Here is a 16,490-nt window from a genome sequence, read left to right on the forward strand (position 1 = left end):
TCGGCTTCGAATCATGGGTCCTCTGCTGGTATCACCTACGGCTTCTAGAACACTTCCACCAGCATTGTCTCTGCTCCATCCTCAACATTCATTGGAGCGACTTAATCTCCAACATCGAAGTACTCGAGATGACAGAGGCCGACAGCATCAAATTCATGCTGCTGAAGATCCAACTGCGCTGGGTAGGTCACGTCTCCAGAATGGAGGACCATCGCCTTCCCAAGATCGTGTTATATGGCAAGCTCTCCACTGGCCTCCGAGACACAGGTGCACCAAAGAAGACGTACAAGGACTGCTTAAAGAAATCTCTTGGTGCCTGCCACATTGACCACTGCCAGTGAGCTGATATCGCCTCAAACCATGCATCTTGGTGCCTCACAGTTTGGCAGGCAGCAACCTCCTTTGAAGAAGACCGCAGAGCCCATCTCACTGACAAAATACAAATGAGGAAAAACCCAACACCCAACCTCAACCAACCAATTTTCCCTTGCAACCACTGCAAACGTGTCTGCCTGTCCCACATCGGACTTGTCAGCCACAAGAGAGCCTGCAGCTGACGTGGACATTACCCCTCCATAAATCTTCGTCCGCGAAGCCAAGCCAAAGAGAGAAGAGATGTATGTATGTATATGTATATTTATATATATATGTGCATATATATGTATTTGTAAATGTGTATATATGTATGTATATGTATTTATATGTATGTATATGTATATGTATTTATATATATGTATGTATATGTGTATATATATGTATGTATAAATGTGTGTGTATATATATATATATATATATATATATATATATATATAAATAACACACACACACATATGCCCCCAGTATCAGAGTAAATATTAATTTGTGGAAATGCACAGATATAGAGTCATCACAAATTATTAGAATCTTTCACTTGTGCATTTTTCATTAATTGTAATTAAATGATCAAAATCTAAGCTTGTATCCAAATTAAACTGTTTAATTTAAAATCTTGGATCTGCAAACCAAATAATTTGCAGTACAATATTGGGATCATATTACAATGAGTGGTATTGACAAGAACCAACCTTTGGTTATACATCCTTGCCACTTCTAAATTTCTACCTTTCCAATCATCGGACAGTAGGCTCTCTACTCCTTGATCCCCTACATAAGCAATATGAAGCTTCTAGGCAGTTTCTGCTGCATTGCATTGGGATCTTATGCAATTCACATGACATTACAATGGCATTGTATCTTTTGAAATGGCAGCAAGCAGGCCTGGGGTTCATGACCATGTAAGAAACAATTTATCCTGCTTTTCCTTTCAAGAGCTCGCAATGAGATTGGCGACATTTGCAGTAACACAGAGCATCAGCAGATGGCAGCAACTCTGGGAATTTCGGTTTAACATAAACTATCTATTAACCAACATCTCCTTGGTACAATTGAGGTATACACAAATAATCTGCAGCCCTTAGCAAGCCTTACGACCTGGCCCAGAACCTCTCATGTGACAGTGAGGAGTGGGAAGTCCTACCACTCTGAGAGTGAGAAGTCCAGTCCCACTGTGCTGTTTGGTGGCAGCTGATTAAACTGCAGTCAACCCACAGCCATTTTTTTTGGAGGTCTTTACCTTAACCTTCATGTAAATTTGCTGGTTGACAATGAACTCTTAACTGTGGGGGGGAAGAAAACAATGCTGGAAACATTCAGCAATTCAGGGAGACTTTATGCAGAGAGAAACAGTAATGAACCCTTCAGGTTGATAACTTTATAAAAGGCTCCACAACTTGCAACATTAACTGCTTTTCTCTTTACAGCTGCTGTCTGACATCTTTTTTTCCTGCATTTTAGAAATGTTTATAGGTGACTGAGCCATTATTTTTACTGTTACAATATGGCAGTTCATGAGCATGTAAGAAACCTTCATGTCCCTCGATTCATTTAATATCTAAAGTCTATCAGCTTCTTTCTTGAATATATTCAGCAACTGTGCTTTCAATACCACTTGTGTTAAGAATTTCAAAATTTCTCATCTGTCTCGGAGTATTTGATGTACTGTGTGCAGTCCTGGTTTTGGAGATGCTGCAGAGGAGGTTCACCAGGTTGACTCCACAGATGTGAGAGTTACCCTGTGAGGAGAGATCAAGTTGTCTTGGACTGTACTTGCTGGAATTCAGAAGAATGAGAGGGGATCGTACTGAAATGTATAACATTATGAAAGGCATAGATAAGATGGAGACAGGTAAGTTGCTTCCATTGATGGGGGAGACTAGAACTTGGGTACATAGCCTCAAGATTCAAGGTAGTAGATTTTGAATGGAGATGAGGAGGAACTGCTTTTCCCAGAGTGTGGTGAATCTAAGGAATTCTCTGCCCATTGAGGCAGTGAAGTTTAGCTCAGTAAATACATTTAATAAAAGGTTGCATAGATTTTTATTTAGTCAGGGAATTAAGAGATATGGGGGAAAAGACAGGGGGTGGAGATGAGCCACTGAATAACAGAGCAGGCACGATAGGCCAGATGGCCTACTCCTGCTCCTATTTCTTGCATTCTTGTGTTTTGAACAGATGGCCCCTATTTTGAGTCTGACACTTGGTTAATCAGGGTCACATGGTCTTTATGTCCATCAAGCACCACTTATACTAATCCCATTTTATTCTCAAGTTCCATCAACTTCCTGACACACAAAGAACAATTTATAGTAGCTAATTAACCAATTTATCTGCATGCCATTGGGAGAAAACACATGATTACAGAGTTAGCAGGCAAGCTCCAGTCAGAACCAGATGTCAAGGAATGAATGCAGGTCCTAGGAGCTGTGAGGCAGCAAATCTGCCAGTTATGCTACTGTGCCATTTTCTTTGGATTTTTGTCATCTGCCTATATTGGTTTGTAGATTTATCTGTAATGTCTAAGACTCATCTGTAAATAAATTCTGTAAAATACTGACAGAAGTTCATTAAAGATGACAGTGATTTCATGGCAGTCTGACGATAATCTATATTTTAAATGTGGGCTTTTGTGTTTCATTGCACTTGAATATAAATGGATGCAGAAATTCTAAATTGAGATTTTAAGATATTAGTACAGTAAAACCCTTGTTATCCAGCACCTATGGGGATTGGTAAATGCTGGATAAAAGTATTTTCCTGTTGTCTTACAATGCCAAATGAAGGTAAAGGTTCCATTATTTTCATATAATACTACATTTAGAATGTAACAGACATGAAATTCATTTATGAATGAAGCATACATGAATAAGCAGTTTAAAAGACAAAAATACTGCACTGTACTTACACTGAATAAATTTCACTTGCATGAATATATAAACCTTAAAGCATTTTACTTTGTTTTCAGTCACATTCTTTGAAAACATTTAACTGTTGCTGCATCTGCAGGTTCCTCCCCCTCTATGGAGCCGCCTAAAAGACTAACATTAACATTATAGATAATTAATCCCCCCTTCCGCAAGTTTACAGATAAAGCCTCTGACTGGGGGCGACTCTTTCTAAGCAGGGATAAGGAGATGCTTTAAGAGAGTTACCCAAACAGCGAGCAGCATCAACCAGCTCTTCATCCTGGGCAACGTCATTACTGTTTCACACAAATGTATTCAAACAGCTGCTATGAGCAAATCACAACTAAGGCACTCGGCTGGCTGAACATTTGCTTCCATCTTCACTGAAGGTTATGTGTTACTTCAGAGAACATTTACAATGTTAAACTTGAGTACTTTTTAACTATTTTTTATTCTAATTTATTTTTCATGATTTTTTTGTGGGTTGTTTGAATTCCAGATACAAGGAGATTTAGTGTATTTGGTAAATTAAATTAAAATACATCTCACAGGTGTAATTCACTGAAATGATATGGCTCATCTCCACGAAACATCAGATACCACTGGTAAGTAAGACTTTATATTATGGAAAATCAAATGATACTAAACTCAAGGTTATTCTGCATAGGGAATAACATGACCTTATAGTTCTGAATTGGCAAATTACTACATCTTTGACATTCAAAAATCTTTGACTGGAAAACAATGAATTTTGTGACTTGTTCATGACAATAAATTCTGATTCTTCAATTGATATTGAAATAATTTATACCAACATTTCTTGTGTAGTTCCTTTCCTTTTCCTATTATCCAGGGTAGGATTTTTTTTTCATGCCTTGAATGTTATACTCCAAAATGCTCTCTGGCCCCATTCCTCTCTTTCCCTCCCCCACCCTCTCTATCTGTCCATCACCCATACCTTCCTTCCTCCAACTCCCCACCCCACATCCCTTCCTTCCTCCTATCAGTGTACATCTTCTTCAGGCCTCTTCCTCCCATTTCTTTGCATATCTTCCCGCTCCCACCTATAACCTGCCAACCTGTGGTCCTCCCCCTTCTTTCATTCTTTTATCGGACATCTGCCCATTTCTTGCTATTCCCAATGAAGGATTTTAGCCCGAAAAGTTGACCATCTTTTTCCTTCCATGGATGCTGCTTAACCTGCTGGATTCCTCCAGCATTTTGTTTTGCTCCTTGTTTTTCCCCTCCCAGTTTTAACTAAAGGTCTTAGACCTGAAATATTAATCTGCTCACTGATTCCAACATTTTCTGCTTTTATTTCAGATTTCCAACACATGCAGTTTTATATTTTGAATGCAAAGGTGGTCCCAAGCCAGATCTCCCTCTGGGGCACCTTAGTTGCTGCAACATTTTTGTCCCATAGATGATTCTCTGACAGAATAATCTTTCCCCATCTCCTCTGAAGTTGTTAAAATACGTACATTTTTCATGACTCCCACCTAAACTTGACAAGATCCACAGCATGAGTATTGGAATAAAGGGGCATCCCTGGGAGTCAGGAAATTGACAGTAGTTTCTGGTTACAAAGATGGGTGGAAGGATAGAAAAACATTACAAGGGATGGATTTGCTTCCTTGTTATCTAAAATAAGACATTTTGTTTTAAAGGAGAAGGTTACCTACCTGGCCTATTTCCCCCATGAGTCCCTCTTGTTAGATTAGCCTGTGGGTAGGTTGTGGTTGTTTGTCTCTCAATGACTAGGCCACTTGCTAAGGCAAAAGGAGACAAATCACAAATTATCTTTTTCTCCTTCTGCCAGGTAGAATTTGTACAATTTGACTCCGTACACTAGCAGAAACTTTATAGTACAACTCTCACTAGTGCTTAACTATGGTCCCAACATTTCTTCCCCACTCCTCTTGAAGAGAATGTTTTGTTACTGCAAGGAATCTGGCAGATGAGCCAAGAGGGAAACCTCCTGAGCAATAACAGGACTTGGCCGATCAGAGGAGCAGACAGTTCTGAGACATGATTTATCAACTCTGTTTTTGGGCTAGTACAAACGCTGGCTTGGATTTCCTTCTGGGTTATTGCCTGTTCTCAACTGATTAAAGGTAATAGATTAAAGAATGCTATTGTTATAATCTGACCACTCACATTGCCATAGTCCACTGATAACTTGCATTTCAATTCGTTATTCTTCCACTTGGTATTGCAATCAATTTCTGTCTTTAACCATTTGTAGAACTGGTAGATGGCAGAGTTAATTGTGCTTTCTGGTGGGAGAGTCGTGGAGAAGCTGGTTTAGTGAAAGATCAATGAGAGGACTTGACACTTCTTCTGCATTGGTTCTACATTTCCATGAGCCACTTTGGCCTCCACTAGCTACAAGCATCAATTTTACCAGTATACTTTAGTTGTCTCATCTGTAAGGCTGGGAGCATAATTTCCCCACTAACTTTCTGTGTGTGTGTTTTGTAGAAGATTACATGGAGCAATTTGAGCAAAAACTTGGCACATGCTGGAAAATCAAAACAAAGGGCGGAAGCGCTCAGCAGGTTGCCTACCATCACTGGAGAAAGAAATAGACATTTTAGGTAAAAGACCCCTCGCTGAATTGGAAGAGTAAGCAAACACACGTTGTAATGCGCGTCGAAAGAACCAAAGACTTGTTGATCCAAACCAAGACTTTTATTAACTAAAAGACTGTAGCATATCACAAGTAGGTCAACCAGTCCAGAATGACCTGGTCTGGCTAGGAGCAATCCTTTAAGACCTGCCAGGAGGTGTGGCTACACTCTCAGCCAATCACAGTCATCCTACACTACCATCTGTACATATGTACATATACACATTGGTGATAGAATCTGTACTATCACACAAGTGTATAAGTTGCTGAGAAAAGAGGAAATGTCAGCGACAGAGTGCAGGCCAAACTGTCAAAACAAAATACAGCTAGATTTGTGCATACTGGGAGGAAGAAAAAAAAAGCTCCAGGAAACTATTAAACTCAATATCACAGCCCCAGCTAGCTACAGCCATCTGTTTTACCCAGTATACTTCAGCTGCCTCATCTTTAAGGCTGGGAGCACAAATATGTGGGTTAGAACAAACCAAGTCAAAAGATGAGCTGCTATTCTTTGAGCCTATGTTGGACATCATCGATCCAAATGTAAGAGCCCAAATATGGGCCAGGGTGGGAATACATCAGAAATTAAAACAACCAGAACTCAAGGGAGACCTTGGGGACAAATCAGAGTTTGGATGGGATAAAGGAGGCCCATATGAAGCACTGAATGCAACAGATTAAATTCCTTCAGTATTCCAATAGACCTCCCCTTCTGTATCTTCTGCCTCATTCTTTCATGTTCACAAACTACTTTTTTTTTTTAGGCAGTTTCTTGGGACTGAAGATGAGTTACCTACACTCTTGGTTCGTGGGATCTGAGGCAGATAATGAAGCTACAACAGTGACCTTTGGGATTTTCTGTGTAAGTCTTGATTCTAGTCAAAACCTTCAAAGTGTTGGTGGAAGTTGCCCGTGCATTACTTTGTAATGTCAGGTAGCTGCAACAGAGTTTAATAATATGGAATAAAACGTGAATGTCTACAGACAGCGTGATTGAAGTAAAAACACAATGTTGCAGACACTCAACAGGTTAAACAGTGTACTTTTAAAAGCAAAGAAAAAGAGTAATAACCAATGTTTCAGGCTTGAGCCCCTTGTTAAGGTATGACAAAATGTGGGGGAGGGGCAGAGTCCCACATGCAGCAGGTAATAGGTGAATAAGGGAGCAAACAGGGAGAGGAGGGATGGCTCTGTGAATGGAGAGGGATGGGAGTGGAGAGCTGGAGGAAAGGGAGGGAGAACGGGGAGTAGGCAAGCAGAAACCAGAGAAGTTGATGTCAAAGCCATCTAGTTGGAGAGTGCCCAAATGGAAAATTAGGTGTTGCTTCCTTAATTTACAGGTGGTCTTGGTTTGATAGTACATGAAGCCTTGGACCGACATGTCAGCACGGGAGTGTGGTGCAGAAATGAAATGGTTGGCCTTCGAGAGATCCCTGTCACTGATCTGGACAGAATGAAGATACCCAGTGAAGCAATCTTCTAGTCTGCATCCAGTCTCTATGATGTAGAGAAGGCCACAATGAGAACACCAATATTTGACTAATAATGTTGGTTTCAAGTAGGAAGGTGATGAGCCAAAGACGAGAAGGATGAAGACTGGAAACCAGGCACTGCTGCATGGGGCTTAGCATTAGTGGGCATACATTGCCAGAGGAAAATATAGAAGCATTCAACTAATTTTATATATATATTTTCTTTATCTGAATGCCTACTTGTGGTCAAGGGACTTTGCCCATTACCTCCTGCCATACAGTCACATAATTGACCAGTCCAGCTGCAGACACCAGTTGATGAGACTAGCCATATGCCTAACCATGCTGGCTTGGTTAGGCATGTGACAGAGGATCCTGTGCAACTGCATCTTTGGAAGCTGTACCACCTCAGACCGCAAGACCCTGCAGAGGATAGTGAACTCAGTGGAAAGGATCACTCTCTACAATATTCGATGCAGGCAAAAGGCAATGAACTTTGTGAAGGACTCCACACACCCCTCATGTAATTGTTCTCCCTTCTGCCATCGAGTAGGAGGTACCATAGCATCTGGATCCTTACATCCAGATTGGGCAACAGTTTTTTTTCCCCTAAACCATCCAGAATTTCCAGAACATGTATAGTGTATTGTGGAGTTTTACTGTATACGTCTTAATATTTTAACGTGTTTAACTTCTATTCTAACTTATATTTATGTAAATATGCTCTTTGGTCCTGGAGAAACACTATTGTGTTTTTACTGTGCGAGCATGGCATGAAAGATAAATAAAGGTGACTCTGGCTCTACATCCAACTTCACTGGTCTGCATTGAACACTCTCTTCCCCAAAAGCAATTTCCCATGCAACCATAGAAGAACGTGCCCTTTTAACCCCCCCACCATCTCCATCCAGGATCCCATCAGTTAAATATAAATTTAGATATACAGCACAGTAACAGGCTGATTTGGCCCATGAGTCCATGCTGCCTGATTTACACCTCAATGATACATTTTGATTGGTGAGAGGCAACTTGAGCCCCCAGGGAAAACCCACTTTAGTTCAATTTAGTGCATTTTATTCGGTAAATAGGAATGTAAACTAAATGAGATGTGGGAAGACGCCGGACATGTTCTTCCCTTGAATATCTAATAAAAATATACCAAAGTCACAATTGTAGCATCAGGAAATTACACCACCTTGGCAACAAACTGGCTAAGGAGTTAAAGCCAAGTAATTTCACATTCACTTTTAAAGAAACAGAGTTCACTAGAAATATACATGAAATTATGTTATCCACTTGTTTTTGTACTTACTCAATAATTTTATTCTTGGACTGGAGAGAGAAGTCACAGTAATCCACTCCAGTGTCTGTGAAGTCAACCAAAACTGAAGTGAGGATTTGGAAAGCCTTGGGGTTCACACGTCTAAGTTGATTGGCAACGTGGAATCCATCTACTATAATTGTTTCACCGCCCACTTCTGTCTGTTTTATGCAGTGAAGGAATTGAATCTAGGCCAAAACAGAAGGGATTAATAATAATCAGTGAACATTCAACACTTGGATTCTAATAATTTATAACAAATTCCAACAAATCACCAGATGCAAAATAAAACATTCTTTTGTAATTAAACAAGCTCATGAAATGCTGCTTTCTAAATAGATGTCATTGATTTCCAGCTCTTATCTCTGAAAGTAATAAATAGGCTCTTTGGAAAAAGCAGCATAACTTGTATTGGTCATGACCTCTTCATTGGCTTTGCAACCAATAATTATTTTAAAGCCTCCAGTACTAATTGTACTGTGTGGAACCTATTTTTTTCCATGTGAACTAGCTCACCACAATAACCTCATGAGCACAACCTTCCAATCCATCAAGGAGAAAAAAACTAAAACATAACGTCATTATTATGAATATAATCCAGCAAAGGCCAGGACATTGCCAGTCTTTTTCTTTGGCTTGGCTTCGCGGACGAAGATTTATGGAGGGGGTAAATGTCCACGTCAGCTGCAGGCTCGTTTGTGGCTGACAAGTCCGATGCGGGACAGGCAGACACGGTTGCAGCGGAAAATTGGTTGGTTGGGGTTGGGTGTTGGGTTTTTCCTCCTTTGCCTTTTGTCAGTGAGGTGTGCTCTGCGGTCTTCTTCAAAGGAGGTTGCTGCCAGCCGAACTGTGAGGCGCCAAGATGCACGGTTTGAGGCGATATCAGCCCACTGGCGGTGGTCAATGTGGCAGGCACCAAGAGATTTCTTTAGGCAGTCCTTGTACCTTTTCTTTGGTGCACCTCTGTCACGGTGGCCAGTGGAGAGCTCACCATATAACATGATCTTGGGAAGGCGATGGTCCTCCATTCTGGAGACGTGACCCACCCAGCGCAGCTGGATCTTCAGCAGCGTGGACTCGATGCTGTCGACCTCTGCCATCTCGAGTATCCCGACGCCAGGGATGAAAGCGCTCCAATGAATGTTGAGGATGGAGCGGAGACAACGCTGGTGGATAATAATCACCATATTCAGATTGAAAAGTACATGTGCACCTGACGATAAACAATTCAATTCATTCATATGCTGCTGACCTTGTCATAGAAGCCCAAGGGGTAACAATGACAAAATTGTTATTACTGCCTCTACAAATAACAACCACAGTTAAGCATCAATAAATCATTGTCTAGAAAATCAATATGCAAAAAAACCACCCAGGATTTAAGCATGGAAACACATCAACTTAAGGAATTACAAAAGATTGTTTGGTCAAAATCATTAAAGATACCTTGCTAGTATAACTTGTGGTTCTGAATTCAATGCACCCTGATTTTAATAAATCCTTTCAAGAAATGCAAAGACTTTGGTTGCCGATTTACATGTTTCAACAATCACAGGAAGAATATTACTATTTGATTGTTGATCTATACAAAATGTGAACATTTAGTTAACACAACTTGAAGATAGGGAAATGGGAGATCCATTAAAGATAACTGATTGCACATTCAAGCACTCCTCCCCTCAAGCAGTTTTACATGTTAGATTAGTCCAAGTGGAATAATAAATAAATCTCTGCTTTACCATCTTACCGATAAACATTTAAAAATATTTGACATTGAGCTATTCACTCAATTTTCTTTCACCTGGGAGATATACGATTGATTTTTTTGGTCCAAACCAATTAAAATTGAAGTTATTATTTATTCAAAACACATATACTGTGGTGCACAAAACCTACATTAATATAGCTTCTTTCAACTGTCGTCAGATGGTAGTGAGTTTCGTTAAGAAATTTGATTGTTTCAATATAAAGCTGCTGTATGAAATACCACACTGTCCTGCAGCAGATTGATGGCTTCTCCATTGTCTTTAGCTTTTTTGCAGCGTTAGCAAGCTTAAACTTTAAGTACACAGCAGGCAGCCTTTGATGGTTATCCCTCTCATGTCATTAACACCCTGTCTCCTGCTAGCAGTATTAAAATGTTTGGCATTCAATCAGGGTTCATAATAAGAACATCTGGACATGCATAAACAAAGCAACTTGTTATGAGTGACAACATTCCATTATGTACAATTCACAGTGATTATTGTGATAATGATGGGAACATGATATTCTGTTGGGAATGATGATTGTTCTGGGCACATTAAATTCTAAATGGATGGCCAGATGACTTCATAAAATGATATCAATTTAGTTGCTACAAATTCCAAAAATTGAAGTAAGTACAAAATCAGATTATCCAAAATCCTCATTTATCCAAAATTCTTTTGGACCCACATGTGACATCTGTTCGCCTCCGAAAAAATTTGGATAAACGATGACATCTGAAACAATCAGAAATCCTTAGTTATCCAAAACTTTTTCAGAGCCAAACTGACCTCACAGGTTGAAAAGAATTCACCCAACATGAAATTAGAACGACAATTGTCCTCGTTTTAGATAATCACCTCTTTCCATTTCTTCTTTACCTACCCCTATTGACTTTTCACTCCAACTCACCCTCTCAAACTGCATGCCTCTGTCTCCCAGCTGCAAGGGGTTGGAAGAATCCGTTATCCCGGCGTCATCAAGGAGAGTGGCCTCCCTGGCAGGAGTGGGACCTTGGTGGGGAGGTGTTGGTGATTGTCAGTGGCGGTTGAGAGGGGGAGTGTGCACAGGCAAAGACTGCAACATTGACAGGCGGCAACACTGAGAACTAGGTCGCAAAGCTGGAACAGCCCCTACTGGAATGAGTCCACAGGGAGACAGGAGCCCGCCGACTCGCCAGTGAATGTTCCACCAGCCTGGGAAACCTCCCCGGGGATCGACAGCAGCGGTGGGGACCTGTTGGGGATTGGCGGTTAGGAGGTCTTTGTGATCAGTGGTGGCGTTAGGGACATGTTAGGGATCAGCGACACCCAGCCTTTTTTTTGGTGAAAATTAAATATTGTTTTAATGCTTAAACAGCCTTCCCTTGTTGCTTCTTGTTTTTTAAACATTGATACAAGTGATTTGCTGTGGCTACTGGACTGTTTTTATTTTAAAAATGACCAGTTATCTGAAAAATTTAGTCATCCGAAATAGGTCTGGTCCTGACCATTTCAGATAATTGGAGAGGTACTGTAATTGTTCAATTTGATTATTTTCCTTTTTTTTCCCCAGAGGAATGTGCCCATCACCCAGGTGCCTCTACACTGCACTATATCTCACCACTTTAACCTTAATCTTATGACTCAAAGGAGTTTGGGACTTTGGAAATCATAAGTATAAACATTTGCAAAATTTTTCAGCAATCAAATTGAAAAGCAATGAAGTCATTAATTTAGCACATTGATGGAAGCACTCAAATAGAAATATCAGTACAGAGTTAGTTAGTTTTTAAATGTCAATGTCAAGATTAGCCTGGATATTACAACTTTGCTTAATTATATAACTCCTTGTAAGAAAATCTATTAAAATGTGTCAGAAAATTAAAAAAAAATCTGAATAATGAATAAAGGTTTGTTCTAATTAAAACATTGCACAAATTTCTTTTTCATTACTGACTTTGAGGCTACATGTTTTTACTCTGTCAGCTATTTTAGTTTGTGTTGTGTTGTTTTAGTTTTCAGTTTCCAATTTAAACCTGGAAACATGTTTACACACAAGTGGAACTCCGAATTTGGGTCATAATTTAAGTTAAAAACTGAGCTTTTGGATGGGAGAGTGTGGGTTGACTGATGTCTTGGCATCATTAGCCTATGCCAGATAACTTGCATCACCTCCCAAAAAGATCAGTGCCTATCAAGTGGCGCAGTTTGTCATGGCATCAGTCTGCTGAACCTAATGGGAAGTTCAGCAAGCTCAAAATGGAACGTGTTGCAGCTGTTAGTCAGTGAATAATGGGTAGAGATGTCTCCAATCCATTTCAACAATATGTGTATTGCTTATCAGATATCTTTAGGCATTTAACACGGAAGGACGCAAGTTCATCATTACAGGTTCTCCCTTTCTTACAAAGGTGCGACTTACGATTTTTCAAAGTTACGATGGTACAATAGCGTGACTGTCATTATTTACTTTCATATATTGCGTTAAAGTAAGGTAATTGCAATAAACATTGATAATTCCTCGAAGGTGAATTCTTTGTAGCCTCCTTGGTCAATCACTTTTTTTTAGTTCAGTTAGACTGATACAGCGCTGTCGGAAGAGAGCAGGGCAGTGGGATCAGTGTTGGGACTGATCCAGCACTGTCGGGAGACAGCAGGATTAGTCTGGGGACTGATAAGGTGCTGTCGGGAGAGAGCGGAGCAGTGGGATCAGTGTTGAGAATGATAAAGAGCTGTGGGGCAATGGGATCAGTTTGCAGACTGATACACCACTATCAGTGTTATACAAGGTATAGCTGTATTCTTTTTCAACTTACGATAGTAAGTTATGATTGTAAGTTGAGGAGCACCTGTACCGATCTTTTAAACATTAATTCATCAAACTCCTTTCACAACTCTGACATATCACAAAGCACTTCACACCCAATGAAGTATTTGAAAAAGTCAGTCACTCTTGGGGAGAAAATAAACATAAGAACAACACTCCACAAACAGCAATGACAAAAAAAAAAAAATTTGATTCTGAGTGATAATTATTCTGCAGTGCACCAGTGATATTTCCATTGCTGTTCAATAATAGAGGCAAAAGACTTGGGCAAGCATGCTGCAAATTGAGTCTTGGCTAATCCCACAGCTGATGACTGCAAGTCTCTTTTGCCAGTTGCCTTCAAATAATTTTAGGCAGCTTTTCTGAATCCAACAATCTACAGTAAAACCCTGGAATTCAAGCAAAAAATTGTGTGAAATAAATTGGTTAAAAAATACATGTTTAAAATTGGTGTGCCATTAGTCCACTAATCATGCTTTAATATTTCCCAAGCAAAAGCATTTTATCAACCAGATACTTTGGGTTTTCCATTATAATATGATTCCAGAGATTTTTTAAATTCTTTCAAAGAATTTTTAACATCAACCTTTTGCTGCCCATCATGAAATGCCCTTGAACTAGCCAAACCTCCTATGAGGTAAAGGATGCAAACTTCCTTGACTAAAATTACATTAGTGTACAGCTGAAGGATAGTAGCATACAGATCATTTCATAGTCACCGTACTGACAGCAGATTCTTGTTCCAAATTTAATTTTATATTCTGGAGAATTTGAACTATTTTTCAATTCCTTTCTATCTATCAGAAATAGATGGAATGTTTGTAAGAATTTGGTGACTGCTTAGGCAGTCTTCAATATTGCACGGCAACTGGAATATTGCCAGACAAGTTTACAATTTGGTAATAAGCAGATCTCTGTCATTTTCAAGTAATTTTAATATTACGATCTATGAGCCTCCAGAGGGTTTTATTTATGCCCATTTAAAAAAAAAAATGAAGCCTGTATTTAAAATTTTTCTGCGTTACAACAGGGAAAGGGCAGGATGGTAAGCCGCAACGTGGTTACAGCGCCAGCAATCAGGAGAGGTTCGAATCCTGCGCTGTCTGTAAGGAGTTTGTACGTTCTCCCAGTGTTCTGCGCAGGTTTCCCCTGAAGGATCCTGTTCCATCCCACCCTTCAAAAAACTTACCGGGGGTGTAGGTCAATCAGGTGTAATTGAGCTGCACTGGTTTGTGATCCGAAAGGGCCTGTACGTTCTGTACGTCTAAATTTTTTTTAAAGATTAAAAATAATTGAATGTGTCATTGTTACAACTGTAAAAGATGCTGGTGATGTCATATCAGGTGTACAGTGGGCAGTCTAGTTGCCCCACTCAAGGAAGGATGTCAATAAGTTGGATGGGGTGCACAAAAAATTCAAAAGGACGTTACTGGGACTGGGAGGCTCGAGTCACAAGGAGAGAAATGATGGGTTGCAGCACAAAAGGCCGATGAGTGACCTTAAGAGCTACACAAAATCATGAGGTGTACAGATAAGGTGAATGATCAATCTTTTCCCAGGGTAGATCAGTCTAAAATGAAGCGGGCATAGGTTTAAGGTGAAAGAGGAACCTGAGAGGCAATTTTTCCCACACACAGGGTTGTGGGGATGTGGAACAGCATGCCAGAGGAAGTGGAAGAAGCAGGTATCATGGCAGTTTTTAAAATATATTTAGATAGGTACAGGAATATTTAGAGGGATATGGACAAACATAAGTATATTGAACTAGCTCAGGTGCGCAACTTGATGTCCCTGGACAAATTTGGCTCGTTGCTGTGTGGTATAACTGTAACAGATTAGAAATGCAAGCAGAGATATTCTGATCATACTTTTAATAGATACAAAGTGACTAATTAGTAAAAATGGAAACACAATCTGGGAATAAATTAACAAAACATTTTTTGTTCACGCTTTTAAAGCATAATAGATTTTTTATAGTTATCAGATTAAATAGAGCACTGAATAAAAATCAATTGTAACTATCAAACTATTTTAATTCTATCGACATCCTGCAAAGATCCAATTGCAATGGAGAGCGTGCAAGGGAGATTCATTAGGTGGTTGAAATAGAAAATGGAGCCAAGAGGCAAGATTGGATGTGCTTTGATTATTGCTTTTGGAATAGAAGAAGCTTAGTGAAGTGGAGCGGAGGATCCGATTTATTGGCAGAGAAGATGTATCACATACAACCCTGAGATTTCTTTTCCTGCCTGCAAGGCAAAGTTACCACTTATTGGAACTGCAAGAAAGAACTGTTCACATCATACTCATCAAACCAAACAGATAACAAATGCAATCAAAGTGACTGTGCAATACAGAGAAAATAATAAATATCAATAAAGTGCAAAACGAAAAGTCCTCAAATGAGTCCCTGATTGAGTTTGTGGTTGTTGGAGGGGGTGGGGGAACACAAGACCTGTTTTCCAAAGGGGTCAAAAGCAATGAAACATAAATTTAAAGCTATTGGAAGAGGAAAGATGACGGTTTTGCTTTTCACTCATAGCATCAGGTAACTGCGGATGGGAGAGAACAAAACTCTTACAACATTCCAAATAAACTTGAATCTGTTCTTAATGAGCAATGTCCTTGGGCAACAAGTTCTGGAAATGGAACGTGACAGGCAATTATTTTTAAACAGCATAGACACACTGGACCATATCGTCCCCTTCTTTGCTGTAAATATTTTATTATTTCCTATTAACAGCTTAAAGTTGATCAAGCGTGCCACTACTCTGCATTGCTTCCCTTCTATGTGCTCCTGGAAGCAATCAGTCATTTGAATTTCCCAGAATATTCAAAAATACTGACGAAGTTACAGTATTACAAGCTCCCATTTCATTTAGTGGCTGTCGCTTTAAGGGCTACTACCGGCTGCGACCATTACAACTGCGAGATAATTTAGTGGCAACAATCTGGTACTGACTCTGCCCAAAAATTGATACTTGCCAGGAAAAGAAAGAACATTTTGTTGCTTTATCCAGGAACACAGGTGGGGAGAGAGACACATGAGTGGGACACTGAAAGGTACAGTAGATTTGATCACCAGCCATCCAAAGAACACAAAGGTGGAATGACTTTGTGTGAAATGGACAATACATTCAAAACACATATACTGTGGTGCACAAAACCTACATTAATATAGCTTCTTTCAACTGTCGTCAGATGGTAGTGAGTTTCGTTAAGAAATTTGATTG

The 16,490-nt window shown here is 39.8% G+C and overlaps 1 protein-coding gene and 1 long non-coding RNA gene across 3 annotated transcripts in view; one reads left to right on the forward strand and one right to left on the reverse strand.

Annotated features, from left to right (window-relative positions):
• The window catches only part of bbox1 (butyrobetaine (gamma), 2-oxoglutarate dioxygenase (gamma-butyrobetaine hydroxylase) 1), a 140,770-nt gene that overhangs the window by 18,840 nt on the left and 105,440 nt on the right, over positions 1 to 16,490 (reverse strand). For both annotated transcript variants that reach the window (XM_069905301.1, XM_069905291.1), the window contains exon 6: positions 8,695 to 8,891. In XM_069905301.1, the coding sequence (XP_069761402.1) occupies positions 8,695 to 8,891 (197 nt within the window). The remainder of the gene's footprint in view (positions 1 to 8,694; positions 8,892 to 16,490) is intronic.
• LOC138746823 (uncharacterized) lies at positions 4,623 to 8,235 on the forward strand. Its single transcript, XR_011347135.1, has 4 exons — positions 4,623 to 5,395; positions 5,763 to 5,878; positions 6,675 to 6,772; positions 7,251 to 8,235. It is a non-coding gene; the product is annotated as an uncharacterized lncRNA (long non-coding RNA).

This window comes from Narcine bancroftii, chromosome 1 (assembly GCF_036971445.1).
Source record: "Narcine bancroftii isolate sNarBan1 chromosome 1, sNarBan1.hap1, whole genome shotgun sequence".
In the NCBI taxonomy this organism is placed as follows: domain Eukaryota; kingdom Metazoa; phylum Chordata; class Chondrichthyes; order Torpediniformes; family Narcinidae; genus Narcine; species Narcine bancroftii.